The sequence below is a fragment of the Harpegnathos saltator genome, unplaced genomic scaffold (genome assembly GCF_003227715.2).
Source record: "Harpegnathos saltator strain DR-91 unplaced genomic scaffold, Hsal_v8.6 scaffold182, whole genome shotgun sequence".
NCBI classification, from domain to species: domain Eukaryota; kingdom Metazoa; phylum Arthropoda; class Insecta; order Hymenoptera; family Formicidae; genus Harpegnathos; species Harpegnathos saltator.
In genome coordinates this window covers 865,325-887,885 of record NW_020229964.1, presented here as the reverse complement: position 1 = coordinate 887,885, position 22,561 = coordinate 865,325, and the positions used below count along the sequence as shown (strand labels likewise).

The 22,561-nt window shown below is 36.2% G+C and overlaps 3 protein-coding genes across 12 annotated transcripts; 2 read left to right on the top strand and 1 right to left on the bottom strand.

Annotated features, from left to right (window-relative positions):
* The first annotated feature begins 2,714 nt into the window (after positions 1 to 2,714).
* Positions 2,715 to 9,325, top strand: mRpL45 (mitochondrial ribosomal protein L45). Of its 4 annotated transcripts, XR_849862.3 has the most exons (7): positions 2,715 to 2,948; positions 4,862 to 5,194; positions 5,413 to 5,564; positions 5,753 to 5,804; positions 7,005 to 7,154; positions 7,248 to 7,955; positions 8,041 to 9,325. XR_849862.3 is itself a non-coding variant. In XM_011143202.3 (6 exons), the coding sequence occupies exons 1-6, from the start codon at positions 2,898 to 2,900 to the stop codon at positions 7,533 to 7,535; spliced, it is 1,017 nt and encodes a 338-aa protein (XP_011141504.1). In that variant the 5' UTR covers positions 2,715 to 2,897; the 3' UTR covers positions 7,536 to 9,325. The 4 variants fall into 4 exon arrangements, 3 of the variants coding, with proteins under 3 accessions (XP_011141504.1, XP_011141490.1, XP_011141512.1); XM_011143202.3 differs by having other exon boundaries at positions 4,871 to 5,194; positions 7,248 to 9,325; XM_011143188.3 differs by having other exon boundaries at positions 7,248 to 9,325.
* On the bottom strand, positions 9,309 to 13,573 carry LOC105184397 (uncharacterized). Of its 6 annotated transcripts, XR_849857.3 has the most exons (7): positions 13,093 to 13,573; positions 12,907 to 12,977; positions 10,948 to 11,669; positions 10,764 to 10,862; positions 10,549 to 10,685; positions 9,869 to 10,062; positions 9,505 to 9,666 (listed from the first exon to the last, which is right to left on the bottom strand). XR_849857.3 is itself a non-coding variant. In XM_019841957.2 (5 exons), exons 2-5 carry the CDS (start codon positions 10,814 to 10,816, stop codon positions 9,657 to 9,659), a joined length of 384 nt encoding a protein of 127 aa, XP_019697516.1. In that variant the 5' UTR covers positions 10,817 to 10,862; positions 10,948 to 12,048; the 3' UTR covers positions 9,505 to 9,656. The 6 variants fall into 6 exon arrangements, 4 of the variants coding, with proteins under 4 accessions (XP_019697516.1, XP_019697513.1, XP_019697517.1 ...); XR_003112733.1 differs by lacking the exons at positions 10,948 to 11,669; positions 12,907 to 12,977; positions 13,093 to 13,573 and adding an exon at positions 9,309 to 9,373 and having other exon boundaries at positions 9,531 to 9,666; positions 10,764 to 10,941; XM_019841957.2 differs by lacking the exons at positions 12,907 to 12,977; positions 13,093 to 13,573 and having other exon boundaries at positions 10,774 to 10,862; positions 10,948 to 12,048.
* An 851-nt stretch (positions 13,574 to 14,424) lies between these two features.
* On the top strand, positions 14,425 to 18,751 carry LOC105184423 (adenosine receptor A2b). Of its 2 annotated transcripts, none has more exons than XM_011143231.3 (4): positions 14,425 to 15,189; positions 16,747 to 16,958; positions 17,041 to 17,556; positions 17,857 to 18,751. In XM_011143231.3, exons 1-4 carry the CDS (start codon positions 14,733 to 14,735, stop codon positions 18,250 to 18,252), a joined length of 1,581 nt encoding a protein of 526 aa, XP_011141533.1. In that variant the 5' UTR covers positions 14,425 to 14,732; the 3' UTR covers positions 18,253 to 18,751. The 2 variants fall into 2 exon arrangements, with proteins under 2 accessions (XP_011141533.1, XP_011141524.1); XM_011143222.3 differs by having other exon boundaries at positions 14,426 to 15,189; positions 17,035 to 17,556; positions 17,857 to 18,750.
* Positions 18,752 to 22,561: the final 3,810 nt, after the last annotated feature.

Below are 22,561 nucleotides of genomic sequence, written 5' to 3'. Positions count from 1 at the left end.
AACATTTGGTCTGTTCTTTTTAGCTACATTGAGGAACTAGTGCGATAAGTTAGAATAAGACAACTATATTTTTTCTCACTTTAACTTATTGCACCAGTTCAGTAGTGCAGCTAAAAAGAACAGACCATATATATTTTCAGTACTGGCAGTGAATTTTGGAACACGGCCAAGTATAAAGCATCATCTATAATGGCAGTAAGCAGTAAGAAGTAAGCATAAGTGGTAAGAAATAAACCAATCACAGTCGATTATGACAAAAATAATCAACTGTGGTTGGTCCATTTCTTACTGACTACGTTTACACGGCTTCTAACTTAGACTTAAGGCTATCATACACAAATGAACGTAAGTAGTAAGACGTAAACAGTAAAGAAACTGACCAATTACAATCAATTATTCTCGTAAATTTTAAAATAACGTCCTTAAATTTCGATTGTGATTGGTCAATTTGTTTACTGCTTACATCTTACTGCTTAAGTTCGTTGTGTGTGATGGCCTTTAGTAACGCTAATGTTATAACTCCTACTTAAGGTGAGTTGCGTTTATACATTTACGCTTATCTATTTGAAATAACTTAATAACTTTCGAGTGAGTCCAGGATTTCCATTAGTACCAATATAAAAGGCCGAAAAATGAAATGATTGTGATTGTAGTCTGAATATAAAAGAATTAAAATATGAAAAGAATAATATATAAATAAATCAACAAATAAAGTGAACTTTTAGGTTATATTATGAATTTGAAAATTATAAAATATGTATATATCTATATAATAATAATAAAATTTATATAATAAAATATAATATTTAACTAAAAATGAAATTAAAATTTTAGGTTATCAATTTTGGAAAAAATTAATCATGGAAAATATGGAAAGCGTACGCTCGTTTGTTGCTATATATTTGAAAATAGTAGAAAATATGACGATGCAATATATACTATGGCCCATATTCAGAACGTGCTTATAAATATGTTAGCGCGCTGTTAACCAATGAAAGCAATGAAAAGCCACGCAATATGCCTTCTGATTGGTTAACAGCGCACTAACATAGTTATAAGCACGTTTTGAATATGGGTCTATATGTACGAAATATTTTGATTAAACGGCGAAAGCGTCAGAAAGAAATTATATTACAACATTTGTTGAATTTAACACCACCAAATCATTTGCTTGATCTCAGACCCGTATTACAATTTTCACGACATAAATCAATTTTACAATCAAGTTAAGATGTTCAATTTTTATATTGATATTATTGTCATATTTACACAGCGTCCGTTTACACGTCTTCCTTACGTCGATGTAGAAACTCTAAGCCTCTTCACCAAATGACTTTGAGTTACTACATCAATTTAATAACTTCGTCGTAAAGGAGTGTTTACACGGCATCTAACGTCAGTAGTTATAACATCGATGTTATAACTTTGGCGTAAATTGGGCTGTGTAAACGTAGTCATAGTCAGGCCTTATATTTAAGACTTCCTTAAGTTTATCTTCAGATGGTCTGTAGCCAATAAAATAATCCATACAGCATCTAAAGATGGATCTAAGGATAGCCTCAAATATAAGGCCTGACTATGAATACGCGTCTAAGACTATGAATACGGGTCTGGACGTTACAGGCAAATCTCACAACATTATTTTTGCCATAAAACATCGAATTAATCTGGTTGTTAACAAGGGAATTAATATCCGTCTCTTCTGCATACCTAGTCGTAATAAATATATACATGGCAATAAAATGGAGGATGCTCTTGCAAAAATTGGCGCCACCGGCACGGAACCCTCTCTGCTGGTGATTTCTATGCCTTCTAGCAGGGACTTTATCTCTGCTCTAAATAATACTATTAGAAATGAAGTCAATCAATTTTTGGAAACGCAATTCGCTAGTAAAGGAACTAGATATAGAACTCGGGTCCCAAGTATTTCTCATTCGCCATGGTTCATCAAACATCGTCACTTAGGGCCGTATTCATAGTCGGATCTTATATTTAAGACCGTCTTGAGTTCACATTCAGATATTCTGTAGCCAATGAAATGATCTGTACAACATCTGAAGATGAACTTAAGACGGTCTTAAATATAAGACCGGACTATGATAATACGGCCTTTAGATAGGAAAACCCTAACCCTTATTGCCCGCCTGAGATCTCATCATATTTGTGTTAATCCATACCTGATGGACAAAAACATCTCTCACAACGTCTCTTGTGATTGTGGATGGCGTTATAGAAGCCTGGAGCATGTATTAAGCCAGCGGCACACGGTGCTTGTTTTCATGCTGGATTACTTGCTGGATGAAAATACTGCGTTCTGATTGGTGCATTTCCATCCATCTTCGGAAATGTACCAATCAGAATGCAGTATTTTCATCCAGCAAGCAATCCAGTACGAAAACAAGCATCGTGTGCCGCTGGTTTTATTCAGATGTCCTCGACACCATGAGGCATCTGACCGGCTACTCCTAAAACTCTATTATCTGAGAACAAACATCAATGCAAACTTTCTAGAAACAGACTCCTTTAATACAAATAAAGCCAGCAGCACACGGTGCTTGTTTTCGTGCTGGATTGCTTGCTGGATGAAAATACTGCGTTCTGATTGGTACATTTCCGAAGATGGGTGGAAATGTTCCAATCAGAACGCAGTATTTTCATCCAGCAAGCGGTCCAGCACGAAACAAGCACCGTGTGCCACTGGCTTAACTTCCCAATCTTTCAGAAGATAGCCAAGTTTCTTGCACGCACCAATCAGATTATTCAATCACACGTTTTCGTCTTGAAACGATGACTGGCGTAGGAGCGAAATTGTCCCGCCTGGAGCCATCTATTGAACCATGAACCATGAACTAGGTATTAATTAATTGTGACATATACATAAAAAGAAGTTTACAGATATGCTGTCAAAATATATAAATACTATATTTACCTACGGAAAATGTTTACAGGTATAATTGTAATTATGTTCTGCTAACAATTTAAGAAAACTCAATATATTGGTGAATATTTCATATAAATTTTTTGTCTTAAATTTTGATTAAAAACATATATATATATTTTTATAGAAGGTTTTATAAAAATTAGTCTAGTATTATTAAAATTCGTTTAGTAGGAACAAGTTACAGAGTGAAGAAATAAATAACATACTGATGGTTAGGAAGTCTAATATCAGCAAATGATTAAAATATGATGAGAGACAAGATGAGATTTATCTTACATTGATACTTTAATTAGTTTATAATAATTTAGGACTTTTCTTGCACAAAAATTATAAATCTCTGGTACCATACCATTGTAGACATTGTTTCATATTAAAACCTATACGGTACAAAAGTTACAGCAACTGCTGCAACATTTCGATTATAATTCTATCATGATGCATGTTTCTCATATTATAATTAGAATATGAATGAAGATATTTGTAGCACTGTATTTTCTTTTCTTTTTTCATTCAGAAACTTTTTCTATCAACAATCCTAATAGTATGTGTAGATTCTGAGAATTTTCTGAAATTACAAAAATATTACAAAAATAGATTATGTATATTTCCTATTTTACATATTTAAGTTATATATTATATATAGGGTATCTTAAAAATACCAGAACCCCCTGATAACTTATTGACTTTTGGAAATTTAAAAATCATCAAATTCAGCAAAAATCAACAAAAATCAGGGCATTATTGTAACAATATATTCTTGAGATTAAGTAAAGCAAAAAAGTCTAGTACCATGTTTCCTTCCGACAAATAGTTAGCGATATATTGTAAATTAAATATTGAAAAAGTTAAGTCTAACAAAATATTAGACAAATAAAAAATTTTTTTAGATAAGATAAAAAAGTTTTAGATAAAAGTTGTTTAAATTAATTGGTAAATTAATTGGTAAAAAAAACAGTGTAATAAAAAAAATAAGGGTTCCCATTTAAAAAATGCAAGTTGACCTCCAAATGACCTTGTCATGGCCAAGGTCAAATTCAAGGTCACCATCAAGTCCGTTACTCGATTTTTTACAACTTTTGTATTTAAAGTTTTTCATGAAAACTTGATCCTGCAAAATTATCCAGGGGTTCCTGTATTTTTAAGACACCCTGTATACAAAATAATTGAGGATATTTGTATGTTTATGGTTTTTCTTATTTGAAGAACATATCTATGTTCAATATATCTATATTGAATATACAAATATAGAATACTCTATAATGTTCTAAAAATATTACAAAAGTAGATTGTATATTTAAGTTGTACATATAGATATAGATATATATTTTTCTTAGATATATTTGCTATATACAAAGAGATATTTTAAATATGTGGAAAAAAATAGAAAGAATTAGATATATTTTTTAAATAATATATATTTTGAATATATAAAGAATATATATAATTTACTTCTGAAATATCCTTCAACATTTTCAGCACCTATTGTATGTTTTGTTAAAGAAAAACAGCAATAGATGCTGAAAATGTTGAAGGATATCTTAGAAACAATACAATAAAACATGTAAAACAGCATGTTTTGTTAAAAAAATCCAATTTTAACATCTAGAATCTTTTATGCATAAAAATAAACAATGTTTTTATCAAAATCTGTTATAATAAGAATTCCTTTAAAATCAAAATTTACCATCATATATATTTATTATTATTATTAAAATATAATATATTCAGCACTTTGATATAAATAATTTTATATACCAAATATATGAGTACTATTTATTAAAATTTCCTACAATTTTCAACTTTGATTATTCAAGTATAATTGAAAATTATTTATATGATTCTTATTATAATATCAAGACATTTGGTATATATAGGATTTCATTACTATAAATGTTAAATATATATATAAAAGATAAAAAGTTATTTCAGAACCATGTACCAGCATTGCTCACTACTATTAATCAATCCAATGACTTTACACAAGCCAGATATATCGCTAAGCATTGGAATCCAAAATTTAAGAAAGAAAGGAGGGAAAAGGTTATTAAAATTAAACTTCCATCATTTGAAAATGAGGATGAAGATCCTACTAAATTAAGCAAAGAACAAATACGTTCACGTATGAAGGAACATGGTTTCGTTCCACAAAAACAATGGTCAGAAAGACCGGCATATATGAGCTGTACTCCTATAATTTTTGAATCATATATTGCTCCTGAAGGAGATGGAAAATATTCTGCTATTACTAAAGAGGTATTTGTATATATATTTGTTTTCGTTTAGTCCAATAATATTTTTAAACAATATTTTGCAAGCTTATCAAATGCATATAAAATACATATAAAATGCATTGTTTTTTTCTTATAGAGTTCTATATGAACAATAATATTATGCCAGCTTTAATTTTAGTAGTGTGAATCTATCATAAAAAAGTGCACTTATATTTATTTGTACTCATAATTGAAATTTAGGGAGCAAAACAAAAATATTCATTTTTGAAGAAGAAGAGCAAATCTTTATTGGCCATTAGAAAAATTAAATCATTTGATGATATGTTTAAAACATCTCATTTTATAGAAGAAGCCATTGATATTTATAAGAAAGCATATGAAGCTTTAGCTGCGTAAGTAAAAATAAAAAATATAAAACATTTTTTATGAAATAGATAAATAACACATATACATAAATATTAATTCTAATAAATACATAAATAAATAAAATTTCAGAAAATTTAAACAATTGCAGTAATAAAATATATCTGTACTTTATTTATTTATATATTATTATTAAATAAAATAATATTTATTTTAGTAAGGAGGGTGAGGAGAAATTATTACAATATGTTACTGAAACTGCATATCCTGTAAGTGTAAATATAAATTATATGTTAAAATATAACTTTATATTATACATTTCTTAGTGATAATATATACAAAGTGTAATATTTTAATTGAAATACCTAAATATATATAAATATATATAAATAATATATAAAAAATAAAGCAAAATAAAAAAGAAATATTTCAGACAAAAACTGTAAAATGACATAGTGTTATTAGTTTGGTAGTTCTTTATTCAAAGAACACATTCGGATTACTTGAGGTCAAATAACCGAAGTATAATCCATGGGCATTTCCATCTCCTAAAAATTCTTTTACAACTCAAAATAAAGAACATAATGGAACATTTCTCTTAAGATACATAAGTCATCGGTATACCTGTTCACTAGACTTAACATCTTTAATTTCTGTGTGGGTTTCTTAAAGAAGGTTTGAATCTTTGTGTGGAATGTCAATATAAACGAGAGACTTCATATTTTTTAATGGGACTCTAATTCTTAAAATATATACATTTGTAACCCTTTTCATAACGAATTTAATGACTACATATTCAAAATTGTTGGAAGTTAAATGATAGGAACAGTTTAAATCATTAAAGTCATCAAAGTAATTTTCAATTTAATTGACTTTGTTTTATTAAATGTTCGCAAAATAATGACTTAACTTTTATATACTTTTAAATACATTGAATGAAAAATAATAAATTTTTTTCTTTAAGTTAAAATTAAGTTTCTTTAGTTTTTTTTTTCCAATTAATTAATACATTTGATATATTTTTCTTTGAAAAAACCCGCACAGAAATGAAAGATGTTAAGTCTAGTGAACAGGTATATTGATAACTTATGTATGATAACTTAAGAGAAATGTTCCATTATATTCTTTATTTTATTAAATTGTAAAAGAACTTTTAGGAGATAGAAAAATTCATGGATTGTACTTCGGTTATTTGACCACAATCCGAATATATGTTCTTTGAATTCGTTATGAAAAGAGTTATGAACATAGGCGTTTAAAAAATTAGAATTTCATTAAAAAATATGAAATTAACTTTCATTTTATCTCAGCACTTCACTTGAAAATCAAACTAATCTAGCATTATCATATGTTCCTTTTGAAGTAACTTTTATCTGAAACATTTCCTTTTGCTTTATTTTTATATATTTTTATATATTATCTTAATGTTAATACCTTACTCTATATTATTATAACATTTACATTTTTAGAAAATGATACATAATATGATGGACAAAACTATACATTGGAAGTTTTTGGAATCATTAGAACCTGCCCGTGTCGTACATATGAGGACTACAGACGTAATAACAAAAGAAAATGTTTTCGCACAAATTACTGTTCGATTTCATACGCAACAGGTTTGCAACAAGACTGTTTTCTAAAATTAAATTTTTTTTCATAAGAACAATAACGCTTAGATGAAAAAAATCATCTTTCTATTTTTTATGCAGATATTAGCGATTTACGATAGGTTCGGTCGATTAATACAAGGGAGTGAAATCCTGAGAAAAGATGTATTGGAATATATAGTATTTGAAAAACATTTAGCTAACGAATATGGTATTTGGCGCATTCATGGTAAGATTATACCATCTTGGATGACTCCAAAGGATATATCAGAAGGCACATATGTTCTACCAAAACAGAAACATGATCCTATGCCCACTGAACCAGCTCCTATGGAAACTACATTAGTTGAAAATACATCAAAAGATTCCACAAATGTGCAATCTTTATAAGTGATGCTTATATTGTATTTTATCAATTAATTGTATTATTATTAAAATAGAAAAATATAGAAATAAGAACTTGCGTAAATGCAGGTAAAGGTGCCTCATAGCCTCACTCCTCCTTCAACTCATCCTTCGCTATCTCTGTGAGAAGCTTATTCTTGTCCATGATACCAGCACAAAGTTTCAGGGACAGTCCCTGGAAATAATCGCGCAGTACAACAAACGGAATTTTTTTGGTACTATTTGTCGGCAACTGATCACGTCGCCTGCAATTGACCACAGTCGTCAAGTTATCGAAACGAATGCCGAACGGATTCATCAGCGGCTGCGAGGAACGATTGCCGCCTCGATTAAGTTATGACCTCTGGCCAATTATACTTGCCTCACGAGTGTGTCGTCCGACATATTTGTAGCATGGATTTTCAAGTACTTAAAAACCTACGTAATCTTTCCACATATTCTATATCGTTGAATTAAGCCGTGCGCTTTAAGAGTTTTTTTTTTTTTTTAGTTATAATCTGCTCGCATTTCTGGGATTTGCAATTTGGATATAGATTATGTATACAGGGTGTTCAAAAAGTTCCGGTACGACCATGTAACTCTTGAAATATTGGATATCGTAAAAAATTTTTTCGGCAAAAGTTGCAGGGAATAAAAAAAGGTATTCAATAGTAATCTTGACCTTTAACCTTGAAGTAACCTTCAAAGTCAAATGAAGATCAACCCCGTTTTTTCAAATAGAAGCATGTGTTTTTGATAGCGGAAATAGAAAGAACATAAAAAATTACGTCCAGATATATCCTTAGTCACGTTGACCTTTGACATCTAGAGGTCATTTCAAGGTCATTGAACCTTACATTTCTATAAGTTACGGTATGGCCGGATAAATCTAGAAATATTGGTTGTCATAAGAAACTTCTTCGACAAAAGTTGCAGGGAATAAAAAAAGGTATTTAATGATGATGTTAACTTTTGACCTTGAGGTAACTTTCAAGGTGAAATGAAGGTCAACCTCGTTTTTTCAAACGAAGCATGTGTTTTTGATAAATTGAAAGAGCGTAAAAAATTACGTCTAGATATGTCCTTAGTCATGTCGACCTTTGACCTATAGAGGTCATTTTAAGGTCAGAGGTCAAGGTCACTTTTGAATACCTTTTCTTATTCCTTGCAACTTTTGTCTAAGAAGTTTCTTATGACCAACCAATATTTCCACTTTTTAAATACCCTGTATAACCATGCGCGCGATTTTGCAGCACTATTTCCTATCAAGTATCTCAAGATCGAACACAGATGCATTCCCCATTAAACGATAACAATTTCGGTTTCTGAAATTAATGACTAAGTTATTTTCATAACTTTATAAGCTACAATTATGAATTATTAGTCCGAAAGTGTTTATGAGTTTATTTATAACAATGTGACGCAGAGAAAATATCCATGTTTGCTATAAACACAAAAGAAAATAAAAAATAAATAACATAAAAGAAATAATATCTAATCACTTTCTGTTTTGCTCAACCTCATCCTGTTATGCTTATTGTTGGCAAAATAGTTAATAATTAATAGTTATATAATAGTTTAATAGTTATAATTTGAAATTGGTCTGTTCCTTTGTGTAAAAAAAGATAGTCTAATTGTAAAATTAAGTGTAATTATTGCACGCAGAATTCGTGATGAGCAATAAAGCATTCCGTACCTTATTCGCACGTATCAAGGTTGATTGCTCATGGCGTTATCAATTATTAATTCATGGATCGTCACGTGTACGTACATATATCCAGCGGGAACACCAAAAAGACATCGAAATGCTTGTAGCGTGCGCAACTTGTGTACTAAGAGGAGAGCTATAATCAATACGATGAACATAACTAAATTGAAAAAATATCGTCTCATTAAGGCACATTAAATTTGAAAACTGATGCGATTCGCCGATTGATAAGGCATCAAGTATGCTAAGAGGATTAAAACGCTCTAAACTAATGCGGTGCGTGACGTATATACACTCGCTCACGATCCTTTCAATCATTGTAAAACAATTGGTGTATCGATGACTCCGTTAATTGTGTGCACACAGCTGCGTCGTATCGATGAAATGTAATATCCAAAAGATCTTTCACTCTTCACTTATCAGCTCTTTCTGAAATGATCGGTGATCAAAGATATTATTGGGCGTGGTGAAATGTTTGAAAAGACAATAGGATCGATCAGAAATACTTTCATCGACGAATATTTGTATTCGACATATATGCACGTGTACGCGACATGCACGGAGAAGAGCAAACATTTATTTAGCAAGAGAAGGAAAGAAAAAAAGCACGGTGTTGATTTATAATCCTTACGTCCGGCTTGTAATAAAAGTGAAGCATGTGGCTGGCGAACCTAACACCGCGTATACGTTGCGCACGTAGAAGTGAGCTTTTAATTGGACGTTTTTAGGTATCACCGGGCGTCCACGTATTCTTACGACGCTCCGACCTCTTACACGCGTCTTTTCCCTGTGTGTTGTGTGCGTTCGTAGATGAAGAAAAACGACCTGATTTATTTACATTTATATTAGATAAAGCTCATGTTACTCTTTGCAAGCCACGCTCTTCGCCTTATTAAAAAAACTGTTGAAACATTTTTATGTGTGTGTCTATGAGCTACCCTGGTATATTCAGACATAATTATTTATGCAATAATTAGGAACAAATTCGTCACGCAAGTATCTTGGTTGTAAATTAATTGCAAGCTTTGATCGATGATTTGATTCATGGTAAATTCGTGAAACACGCGTTTAAATCGGAAACGCTCTATAAGACTATAAATTTCTTCTTCTTCTTCTTCTTCTTCTATATCTGGTTTCGAGGGAAGTAGGTATCCTCATACGTCATTCTTTATATCGAGTGTTAAGAAATATAGGGACTTCGCGTATGCAGTCTCAATAGTCAAAAGTTACACGTAGTTTCGTAGTGACAAAAACCACATCCAACGGCTTATACGAAGGCCAACGAAAGACTATAAAATAAATTTGACATACTTGTAAATGTATGTTATATCGTTGTCTACATCCCAAGATTTTTCGTCCAGGTTTGATAATCCAACATCTTGCACCCGGTTGCTTCATCATGATATTACTCGTTCCTAACACTGACACTTGCGTAGGTACTATGTAACCTAAAAAATGCGTGTTGATCAATGCAATAGAGGACTCGATGAAATATCTTAAAAGCCGAAGGAAATTTATAAACACACCGATACACACATTCCACATGTATGAGTTGCTCGCCAATCGATGATGAGCACATTCAGTGGCCGACAAGCAACGCTTTGGAAACACTGCAGGTCCCCAAGCTAGCCAAATCATCAAATTACAAATGACAGCGTAAGAAATTATAGCAATTAGAGCATTAAAGAACACTCCGTATTAGTGTTGCACCTTGACATTTCCCAACGGTCCTTCAAGTTCGATGAAATTTGCAGAGTTAACGGGGAACCAAAATATCGACTCGGGTAAACCCAGCTCGCAGTCCACCTTCCGGCGACGCATTAGTCGTATTAAACCATTAGATAGCCGACGGTGCGTTCTAGGGTGTGTTTACATGGCCGGTGTAACGCGAACACGACCCATTTTCGATTTAGATCGCGCTAGCGCGCTCGAGAGACCGCTCGTAGTAGCGCGCGATGCGCGACAGAGAAGGCATTTAGCTCCACTGCGCAATTAGAGATCCTTTATGCAATGTCAAGCGCTCCGTTATACGCCAGTTACGGACAATGAGTACACGCGAATTACCACGAATGGACCCGTTCACTGTTCGTTAAAGCCACTCGGCAGGAATGTCCAGGTTGAACGGCTTTCCGTTGCTTTCTCAAACGCAACGCGTAGTCGGCCATAATGTTACTTTTGTTGGTCGAATTCAATTGTCGGACCGACACCGATTACCGATTATCGTCGAACTAGTTCCGGCGCACCCGAACTGTCGCATCTGCCTGCTATTTGCGCCATGTACAGGACACTCGACGCGAAACGATCTCCATTTTTCGTAACTTCTGACGCTGACGGCACCCTGCATGTTTGCGGAGACATGATATCGCGTTTCAAATATATGTCCGAGTGCACGTGTATTCGAGCGCATGCCGTACTGATACATACTGAAGAACCTGCGAAAAGGAGAATGAAAAATGTACAGACTCGTCTGTCCAGTTATCCTTGACGTAGTCATTCTATCCCTATTTTATCTTATCGATGTACAATGACGGACGATATACCGGACGAATGTCCGGTTTGTGCACGTCGACTGACGAGGAAAGCACTCGACGGCGTTTGTTCATCGTCGCTTGTTACGCGTGCACGATCGTACTTACTAATTACGGTCGCTGTTGTATATTGTCCGCCTGTCTTCCGGTACGGAGACGAAACGCGGAAGGTATCACGAACGTCGAGTGTCCCCGAATGTCATTTCTTTGATTCGCTACCAGGGATCCGGACCTGATCGGTATCGGAACCGATAACCACTTCGAAACCGATTTTTATGCTCAAACCGTAACCATAACCGTACCGAAATTTTATATTTTATCAAACAGACCGAAACCGAGATATCGGACCGATAAAAATATTTTCGGTTTTCGGTCCTTTTTTGGTTTCTACGACACCCCATGTGTCGCTGCCGCCGATTATTTATTAGAAAATTCACACCGCAATCAACGTATTACAATAGTTACGTTCAGGTCCTCTGTTCCGTTACTGTGGTTCCGATAGTCGTTGATGTCATGCAGTGCAAAACAGCATTGCACAGCTTTTTTACTGTATATGAATTATAAGGATAAAATAAAAATTTCATATTTTGTGATCACAGTCTCAGAAAATAAAACAGGCAAAACGACCGCTGGAAACAGATAGCTATAACGTTGCCATAAAAATCTCAAAAACAGAGGAAGCAATACCAAGTACAAGTACATACATCAAATCGAAACCATTAACGGTGGTTAAAATTGATGAAAAATGACGCTTAAATTAAATTATTTTTGTGAAGAAAATTCGTTTATATATTACATATTGTAATATTATAATTTACAAAAATATTTATACAAAACAATTTTGAAAAAACCGTAACCGAAACCGAAAAAAACATTATTTTTAACAGTTCCAGACCCCCGTTATGCCTAACCGGACCGAAACCGAAATTGAGAACCGTTACGAAATATCTTGTTGGACCGTAACCATAACCGGACCGAAATTTTATTTCGGTCCGGATCCCTACCGACAATTTCCAACGGCGACTCAGCGATACCAGTAGCGGTAAGTCAATATGATTTCGCGATAGGATCTGTCGTGCCAAGTTCCACTCTATGAATTCTTTGAAAGAGAATTTTCACCCAACTTTCACAAAATTCTCACCTAATGTAAAATTGAGTTTTCCTTGATGGAGAAGGCTGAGGGGTCCTCCCGAGAGAGGCTCAGCCTCGAAACTGCAAAAACAAATAGTAAATTAAACAAAAATAGTGAAATTTATCGAAAGGAAAAGAAAGCGATCAAACAGCCAACGCTCTGACTTGAATTGTACGCGAAGTATCTGAAGGTCACCGTTAAGCATATACAGAAGAAGCGTCCCGATGAAAAACGCGCTTGTTGTGTTTGTTCGCTGTACCGACGTGTAATTACGTCTGCTTCGACGTATACTCGGTTTTCTTGAACGTCTCGATAACGGAAGCGGAAGAAGCACGAGTCAGACCGACCGGAGATTCCACCTCCACTTCTGTCCTGTTCCCTTCTATCACGAGGAGTACCTCAGTTACACGCCACGGGGTTGAGAAGGCGGACGCGTTCGTTCGGTGTTCCATCCTCCAGCGGCGCGCATTACGCGCCCTTCACGTGTCGCGAGAAAGATAGAGAACAAGAGGGAAATAGCTCTTATCAGACGCGTTATTTCGTCCGAACTAATTTAACAGAGGAAATAAATACATATCATCGATCGATTCGTCGTCGCTTTTATCGCGAGCCGGCGAACCCGAAAATCTTTCCCGCCCTTTCAATGAACCGCACGCAACTATTTGACACTCTTCGCTCCAAAACCCTTGTTGTCCTAATGACGTGTTAACGAATGCTCTGCGATACCTCAATCGACGTGCGACGGCAGTTCTCGCTTTCGGTGGACGGCAGATCGCACAGTGAGAACCCATCGGCCGGTGTCTTCGCGAAGACGTTTGTCCAAACGCGACACGTAGCGGAAGAATTTGCCGTTTCGAATCAGTCCATCCGGGTATAATGAGCGGGTAAGGATAATAACGACGCACGTGTGTAATCATGATCACATTATGTCGCAAATGTGATGCGAGCGACGTACAAGACGAAGTCAACTCATTCACTTCCGACGCGTTCGTCGCGCGCGTCGTAGCGACGCGACGCGCCCGCGAATTCGCGTGACATGGCAAACCTTATTAGATGATATCGCGCGCGGAAATCCATCTTACGCGCTCATGTCGAATGTCGCTCTGTAAGTAATGAACGGAGAACACGGCGGCGGTTAACGCATCACGCGACGAGTGAGCGACCGGTCAATCGATCGTCCGTTCTTTCGCTCGTTCGTCCGTTCGTTCGTACCGTCGGACGTAAGCGGCACGATCGACTCGCGAGGATACACGAGGCCGAAACAACTATCAAACGTCTGCTAAAGAAAGAAACTGTTAATGAGATCGCAAGGGCACAAAGATTGATGAATCACCCGGAAAAGGAGAGAAGACAAGTGCGAGCTAGCATATAGATTGTGATGTGATGTTAAGACTTTGATACAAGTTTTACGCGTGGAACTAGTGGCAGGACACGCCTCGGTAGAACAGAAGTCAACAGAGGAGTATTAGTATCGCGCTATTTGCAGGATCAATGGAAGTGATTGTCAAGGTGTGTAGGTGTGAATATATTGAAATGTTTTACAAAGCTAGAGCTACCTAGAGCGTCAAAAGATTGCCTGAAATTGTGGCCAAAGACATATTTTAGACCTAGAAGCGTCCTAGAAGAGATAAGAAAAAGAATTTAAGGAAACGCTCTCGTCATTTTTGCCGAGTTGCAATCTCAAGGCCGCGATGAGACTACAGCTGGTGTCGAAAGGAAACGTCGCGATGTCAGGTCCATCCCCTCGTCACAATCACGCCCGTTGAATCAACACGTAAAATCAACGAAGATCATGTATCCCGGACGGCAGCAGTCCTCGCATTAGCCGAGTCGCGATGGAATTTCCATTGAACGCAACGACCGAGCTGTTCAACCACTCGGATTACTTCAACACCGCCACTCCGACGAATGTTTCCGCCACTACCGCAGACTCGGAACTAAATCTGCCCTATACCGTGTGCGAGATTCTCGTGGCGATCTGCGCCGTCTTTGGCAATGGCCTGGTCATCATCGTTTTCGGCAAGGAGCGGAAGCTACGCAGACGCACCAACTACTATATCGTCTCGTTAGCCGCGGCCGATTTGCTGGTCGGCCTATTCGCCATCCCCTTCGCGATCCTGGCGAGTATCGGCCTGCCGACGAATCTACGCGCCTGTCTCTTCACCGTATCGGTCCTCGTGGTCTTATGTACCATCAGCATCTTCTCCTTAGTAGCGGTGTCCGCCGATCGCTACTGGGCGATACTGTACCCCATGGGATATTCGCGCACGGTGCGCACCAAAACTGCCATAGGTGAGGGATTACCACGCGCGTCCTTCCTTCCACCATGCTGTTAATTTGATACTCGATACGAGGCGCATCCCGTGTCACGAGATTAATGGGAGGCACATACGCGTGCGTTCATCCAACAAGGCGACTGAGTTCGCCTACCCGCTCGTCTGCTCTTGAAATGCGATGGACACTTGACAATTTATCTGCGGATTTTCAAAACAATTCTCGCGATACAGCCGAGTAATTGTTAATTTACGCTCTTCGAGCGTATCAGCATCGAGCTTACTACGTACTACCATGCATGGCACCTTGAACAGTGTATTCTCGTGAGATTATTCTCAGAATGCTCAGACGGCTAATCATTTCGATCGTGTCGATTATATTGATATCTTGAGAAAAAAACAAGAGACCGCGTGAATAGCTTCGCAATGTCATAGGGCGATATTCATAGTCGAATCTTATATTTAAGACCGTCTTAAGTTTATCTTCAGATGTTGTACAAATAATTTCATTGGCTATGGGGATATCCGAAAGTGAACTTAAGACTGTCTTAAATATAAGACCTGGCTATGAATACCGGCCATATAGTCTCAATGTCCGACACGTGCTCGTGGATACAACTACGACGAACGATCGCGCGGCATTGTTCGTGCGATTCGTGATCGCGCCGTATTTCTTTTAAATCGCGTCGCGTGATGTCACATTACGTCGTACCGACTACGCCTTCATTAAGCATTGCAATAAACTGATAATGACGCTGTTCAATTAATTGTATACTTCAAAAATACCGTTGACTCTTTTCTCTCTCTCTCTCTCTCTCTCTCTCTCTCTCTCTCTCTCTCTCTCTCTCTCTCTCTCTCTCTCTCTCTCTCTCTCTCTCTCTCTCTCTCTCTCTCTCTATCTTTTTATAGCTATATCTTCTCGTTCCATTCAGAAGTCAGATTTCAGAGAAAAACGAGTAAACGGTCAGAATCCATTGGACGTGCCAATTTCCGAGTCTCGAGAACATTCCGAAACGTCGCTTTCTGTGTGTTGCTCTCGATAGAGTGCATTTCCCTGCGGAATAGCTTTTCCCGCGTATATCGAGCGAATCGATAAGAAGCCCCATGTGTGCCTCCGCACACATACACATAAAAATTGCACGAGATAGGACTGTGAGTGTGAAAAAATGAAGTTCACCGCTAATAGCGATGAATGGCCGATAGATAACGAACGGAAGCGCGAGCGCGAGTCATTATCCGAATCAACTACGCGTAGTCGGCGCGACGACGCGACATCGACGTCAACGACGACGCGACAACGACACGACGGCGCGTCGATTCATCGGCTCTATCTACCAACATGCGTATTGTGCCTCTCGATGTTTCAATAGTTCCTGATTTCATAGATATGACCAGCACTCGACGAGCCATTCCAATGAGAGCGACTGTAATCAGCTCGAATCGAAGTCCGCATGAAACCGCAAGAGAGGAATCTTCGGAGACATCTGAAACATTTCAAACACCATCATTCACTTTGTAGTCCCACTTGTTCGTATTTGTGTTTTCATGTTAAAAAAGAAAGACCGATTGCTTTCAGGTATAATATGCGTGTGTTGGATAGCGGGCACATTGGTAGGTTTCCTGCCGCTTCTAGGATGGAATGCCAGCCAGACGGACGGCCACAGATGTATCTTCACGAAAGTGATGGACTACAATTACCTCGTGTTCCTGTACTTCGCCACCATCATCTTCCCCGCCCTGCTGATCGCGGCCTTTTACGCCCATATATATCGCGTGATCGTGAAGCAGGTCAGTCGTTGAAAGGCACGAACGAGCTGTGACGCGCAAAAGTAGCCAAAAAGTATGACAAATACGACGGTCATAGTTACAGCAAATCGTCACGGTGGACTCCAGTGGTAGTAATGCCGCGGCCGATCGCCGTCTCGGTGGTGGTGGTCTTCGCCGTGGTCGCGCGAGTAATCAGGCGACAGGGACAATGCTGCGAGTGCTTGGCGCGGCGCGCAAGAGAGAGGTCAAGGCCACGCAGAATCTCTCGCGTATCGTCCTCTTCTTCATCATTTGCTGGTTTCCGCTCTACACCATCAATTGCGTGATGGCGTTTTGCTCCGAATGCGAGGTGAACGACTTCTTCATGAACTTCTGCATCATTCTCTCGCACATCAACTCGGTTGGCAACCCGCTTCTCTACGCCTACCATCTCAAGGACTTTCGCGCCGCGTTGAAGAATTTTGTATGGCGACTGCTGTTCCCACACAGCGACGTCAAGTCCAGTATGATCAGTGTGATCCACGACCGAGGATCTCTCGTCGGGTCGCAGAGACAGCTTCAAGCGCGATTTAGTGGCCTCGCTCAGCCGGGAAGTCGAAAGTCGAGTTTGCTGCGTCAGGTGCGTGAATCCTTTCATTTGCATGTTATATTCCCATGCCTCATCATTTGCTCAATTTGCACCGGTGTCGAGGTGAAGTAAGATCTTCATCTACATAGTACATATAAATCTACATAGTACATATAAATTGCACACAAGAATGTGATTCAACGTCATAATTATTCTCACTCGAAAGGCTAAAAATAATCGCGCACATACAGAAACTTGAAAAAAAGAACTTGATTGATTAATAACGTTTGTAGTAAGCATCTTATTGACCTTTATGATCCTTACGTTTGTTCTATTTCAACGACATTGCAGGCTGTCGGCGACATGAGGGCAGGTGGTGTGTATCCTGAGAGACGCATATCGTCGATACGAGAAAAAGAACAGCATCAAGATACGATGGATATCAATGCAGTCGGAACTGTTGTAATAATTAGCAATTCTACATTGAATGAAAAATCAAGCAAAGAAAAATCTGTTAACGATGCCGAGAAAGCAACCCATACTTCTTCGATAGAACTACAAACGTACAAGTCATTGGCGCCACTCCTGCCCGCCGAGGAAGACCATGTGGAAGAAACACCGCCCGCATCGATCTTCGTGATTGAAGCTGATGTAAATCAAGCCACTTCTGATCGTTTCCACTTCGCTCTGCGTCTCTCGTCGCCCGACGAGGAATCTCGGGAAAGAATCGATGTAGCAGTCGGATAATCGATCCGTAATGATGAACGAGATGACGTGAAAACTAGTCACGTCCATTTGTGTACTATTAGAACAATAGCCCTAGTATAATGCCCGATTGTTATGTGAATGTTGATGAGTTTAATGAATTTCATAGTTATACCTTGCTCCTCGTCTCTGTTACGTATTTATTTCGCATCGATCATATTTAGTGCCAGTAAGATTGTTTATGCTGTCTTAAATGAAGAAATGTTTCTGAAATAGTCTCTGATACAGTTGTGAGTCTTTCAAGTTATAGTTATGCAAGTTCTCCTATAGTTATAAGGCTCCGAATCCTCTTTAAGAGGCCTGATCATGACTGTGTGAATAAATAAGTCAGCTGAAAAGAGCACGCATATGTACGATAGCACATTCGGGACTTTAATGTTAATTAACGTGGACACATAAGTGTGTTATTGCGTTGCAAAGAAAATTGGTGTCATTAACATATGTAATTCATACATGTATATTAGAGATGTGTGAATCAAGAATTTTTATGTCGAATCGAATCGAATCGAATCTCATTTTTTAAATTCAAATCGTATCGAATCTACGAAATTTCACTCGAATTCAAATCGAATCGAATGAAATCGAATCGAATCATTAAAAAATTTAACATGACTATTAAACATGCAAATAATAATGGAAGATTTTAATATGAAAGGGAATATTGATATTGTAATATCATTTTAAAGTAAAATATATATTTAAATATTTAAAGTAATTTATAATTAAGTTATTAATTATAAGTTAATTACAAGTTAAGGGTTCAAACATATAGGACCAAATGGCCTGTTTTGTAGCTAATGTACGCAAACGATAATGTATTTGATTCCTATTCGAATTATTCGGATTCAAATCATAGGGATTCGGATTCGAATCGGATCGAATTACATTAGATTCGATTCGATTCGATTCGAATTTGAATAGTTCACACATCCCTAGTATATACAGGGTGCTAAATTTCAAACGTAACAGGTAAAAAATCTCGAAACTTATCGACCTTTGGAAATTTCAAAATTATTAAATTAACAAAAGTTAGAGCACTATTATAGTAATATATTCTTGATAGTAAATAAAGTAAAGAAGTCTAATACTATTCTTTCTTTCGACGAATAGTTAGCGAGATATCGTAAGTTAAATGTTGAAAAAGTTATCAAGTTTTCCTTAAATATTTCAAAAAATATTAGAGAAGTAAAAAAATATTTCAGATAAAAGTTGTTAAAATTAATTGGTAGAAAAAGAAGATATAATAAAAAATTGGGCTCTCTATTTTAAAAATTAAGTTGACCTTCAACTGATCTTGAAAATGCCCTCCAAATAAAAGCGGATAATGCTATTCTCTTTCCCCTTCGAAATCATGAAACACGTGTTTTAACTTTTTTTAATATCTTTCATAAATTTTTAATATCTTCTTGAGATTTTTTACCTGTTACGTTTGAAATTTAGCACCCTGTATACAAGATGGCTCACGTAAAGCGTTATAAGTCCATAACTTTAAAAATATTTACCAAATCAAAAAATTGTTCGTAAGGAAGTTTCACGTATTCGAGAGGGCTCTCTAACTACATAAACGTAAAGTCGCCCCCGCTCCCCCTTTAAGGAGGAACGGGGGTAACTTCATAATTTTAAACGGAACCTCCTATAAAATATTACATATTTGGATTCTACGGGAGAAAACAAATAAATTTATCTGAAACTTTATCTGAAACATTTGTTTGGAAAATGCTTCTATCAAAAGTTATAAGCATTTAAAACTTTAGCGATTTCATTCATGATTGAACTCCATTGACATAAAGTTACGTTCACGATACAACAAAAACAAAAAAAGACCTTAGAGTACATACTTGATGTTAACCAAAAAAGACATAAATAAACACATTTATTTGTCTGTGATCTGTATTTACGTTTCCCGATAAATGTATTTATTTATGTTTCTTTTGGTTAACATCAAGTATATACTCTAAGGTCTTTTTTGTTTTTGTTGTATCGCAAATGCAACTTTGTGTCAATGGAGTTCAATCATGAATGAAATCACTAAAGGTTTAAATACTTATAACTTTTGATAGAAGCATTTTCCATACAAATGTTTCAGATAAAGTTTACTTGTTTTTTCCCGTAGATCCAGATATGTAATATTTTATAGGAGGTTCCGTTTAAAATTATGAAGTTACCCCCGTTCCTCCTTAAAGAGGGAGCGGGGGCGACTTTACGTTTATGTAGTTAGAGATCCCTCTCGAATACATGAAATTTCCTTATGAATTTTTTGATTTTGATTTTCCTTATGAATTTTTTGAAATATTTTTAAAGTTATGGACTTGTAACACTTTACGTGGGCCACCCTGTATATACACGCACATATGTACATATATATATTCACTACTTATTGTTATGCCTGAATTCCTAACGCATATTCAATATTCAATAAACTCTCATATACTTATTAGTTGGGCTAATTATGCATATAATCGTTAAATTACCTTCCTAACTAATAAAAGTCTATCTTGCTCCCGAATGAAAGAAATTTTTGGCCAGAGTTGTAAATCGTGGAAATAAGGGTGTCCCAAAATTCACGCAAGTAATTTTAATAGAAAACACAGGTTTATAATTAAAAATTGTAAATTTTTTATTGATTCATAAATACAGTATAGGGTTATGTATGGAATAGCATATCGGGTAAACGGCCACAGCGAAGAGAGTTCGTTGAATGGATTATGGAACAACAACAAGTAGATGCTGATTTTTCGAACAAAATCATCTTCAGCGATGAGGCTCATTTTCATCTTGATGGCTTGGTTAATCGACAAAATTGTCGCATTTGGAGTTCAAAAATCCACGAGTGATTGTTGAGAAACAAATACATCCACAACGTGTCACTGTTTGGTGCGAATTTTGGGCTGGAGGCATCATCGGACCATTCTTCTTCGAAAATGCGGCTGATCAGGCAATAACAGTTAATGATGTTCGCTGACGCGACATGATAATCCAGTTTTTTGTGCCTAAATTGCAAGATATGGATGTGGACGACATGTGGTTTCAACAAGATGGTGCCACATGCCATATAGCCCGAGAAACAATTCAATTACTGCATGAATCATTTCCTGGTCGTGTAATTTCCCGTTTTGGTGATCAGATCATGCGATTTAACGCCGTTGGACTTTTTTCTTTGGGGTTTTTTGAAGTCTAAGGTTTATGCCAACAAGCCCACGACTTGAGGAAGGAAATTGAGCACTGTATCAATGAAATTCAGCCACATTTATGCAAAACGGTCATGGAAAATTTCAACGAAAGAGTGCATATGTGCCAGCAAAGCCGTGGAGGCCATTTACTCGATATGCTATTCCATACATAACCCTATACTGTATACTTTATGAATCAATAAAAAATTTACAATTTTTAATTATAAACCTGTGTTTTCTATCAAAATTACTTCTTGCGTGAATTTTGGGACATCCTTTATAACTGGTGATTTAGACAGACTGAACAGCTGTTAAAATAGTCAATATATAAATATTACAAAGGACTCCGCACAATTCTTTATGTAAATTGAATTTCGGTGGAATAGGCTGAATATTTGATATGTTGTAGATTTTGTCTCTCTGATAAAAAGTTCCCATAGGCACAACTCCCAATAATTGACCATTTAACTTCTGTGAACTTCAAATTTAAAAGTGTCTAATATTACAATTTCTTATTTTCAACGAGTAAGATGTATTCCTATTTTGATTTACATCTAAAAACTTTTTTCTGTGTATATTTAAAAATAAAAAGCTATAAAGCTAACATTGACTTGAAGATGATGACTTAATTTCAGAGATTTCGATGATACTTTTATTTTCTATATAAAACACGTGTTTCAATATATAATACATTGAACAACTAAGTATATCATTCGATTATGTTGCGCTTTCTGTTGAGAACACAAAGCACACCTTTTTTAATTAAACTATATATATTTTAAAGCGTAACAATTCAGTATATTTTTGATTCATTAAAAAATCACTTTTTCATTACATGTAATGTTCAGTAGCTAATAATTCCACTGCGTTCCGATGCGATATTTAACAGTCTAGAAAAATCTACATTATCCCACTATTACACAATACCCGCACTTCCTCTATATTGAATATTTAATATTGATTAAAATGGCAAATAGAAATCAAATGCCTTGTTTTGTTTGTGATCGAGTTTTGCGTCCAAATGAGTTAGCTCGATTAAATGGTAACGATAATGCGATAAAACGAGAAATAGCTATGAGAAGTTGCAAAGAAGCTGATAGGCAAGTTGATTTGATGGATGA

Coding starts and splice junctions, on each gene's coding strand:
- LOC105184423 (XM_011143222.3), top strand. CDS start 14,733: ATGGAATTTCCATTGAACGCAACGACCGAGCTGTTCAACCACTCGGAT. Junction 15,190..16,746: donor GCGCACCAAAACTGCCATAG/GTGAGGGATTAC, acceptor GATTGCTTTCAG/GTATAATATGCGTGTGTTGG. Junction 16,959..17,034: donor ATCGCGTGATCGTGAAGCAG/GTCAGTCGTTGA, acceptor CGACGGTCATAG/TTACAGCAAATCGTCACGGT.
- mRpL45 (XM_011143188.3), top strand. CDS start 2,898: ATGCTGTCAAAATATATAAATACTATATTTACCTACGGAAAATGTTTA. Junction 5,805..7,004: donor TTACTGAAACTGCATATCCT/GTAAGTGTAAAT, acceptor TTACATTTTTAG/AAAATGATACATAATATGAT. Junction 7,155..7,247: donor TTCGATTTCATACGCAACAG/GTTTGCAACAAG, acceptor TTTTTTATGCAG/ATATTAGCGATTTACGATAG.
- LOC105184397 (XM_019841954.2), bottom strand. CDS start 10,875: ATGATTTGGCTAGCTTGGGGACCTGCAGTGTTTCCAAAGCGTTGCTTG. Junction 10,686..10,763: donor CATGTGGAATGTGTGTATCG/GTGTGTTTATAA, acceptor CGCATTTTTTAG/GTTACATAGTACCTACGCAA. Junction 10,063..10,548: donor GATATAACATACATTTACAA/GTATGTCAAATT, acceptor TAAATAAATCAG/GTCGTTTTTCTTCATCTACG.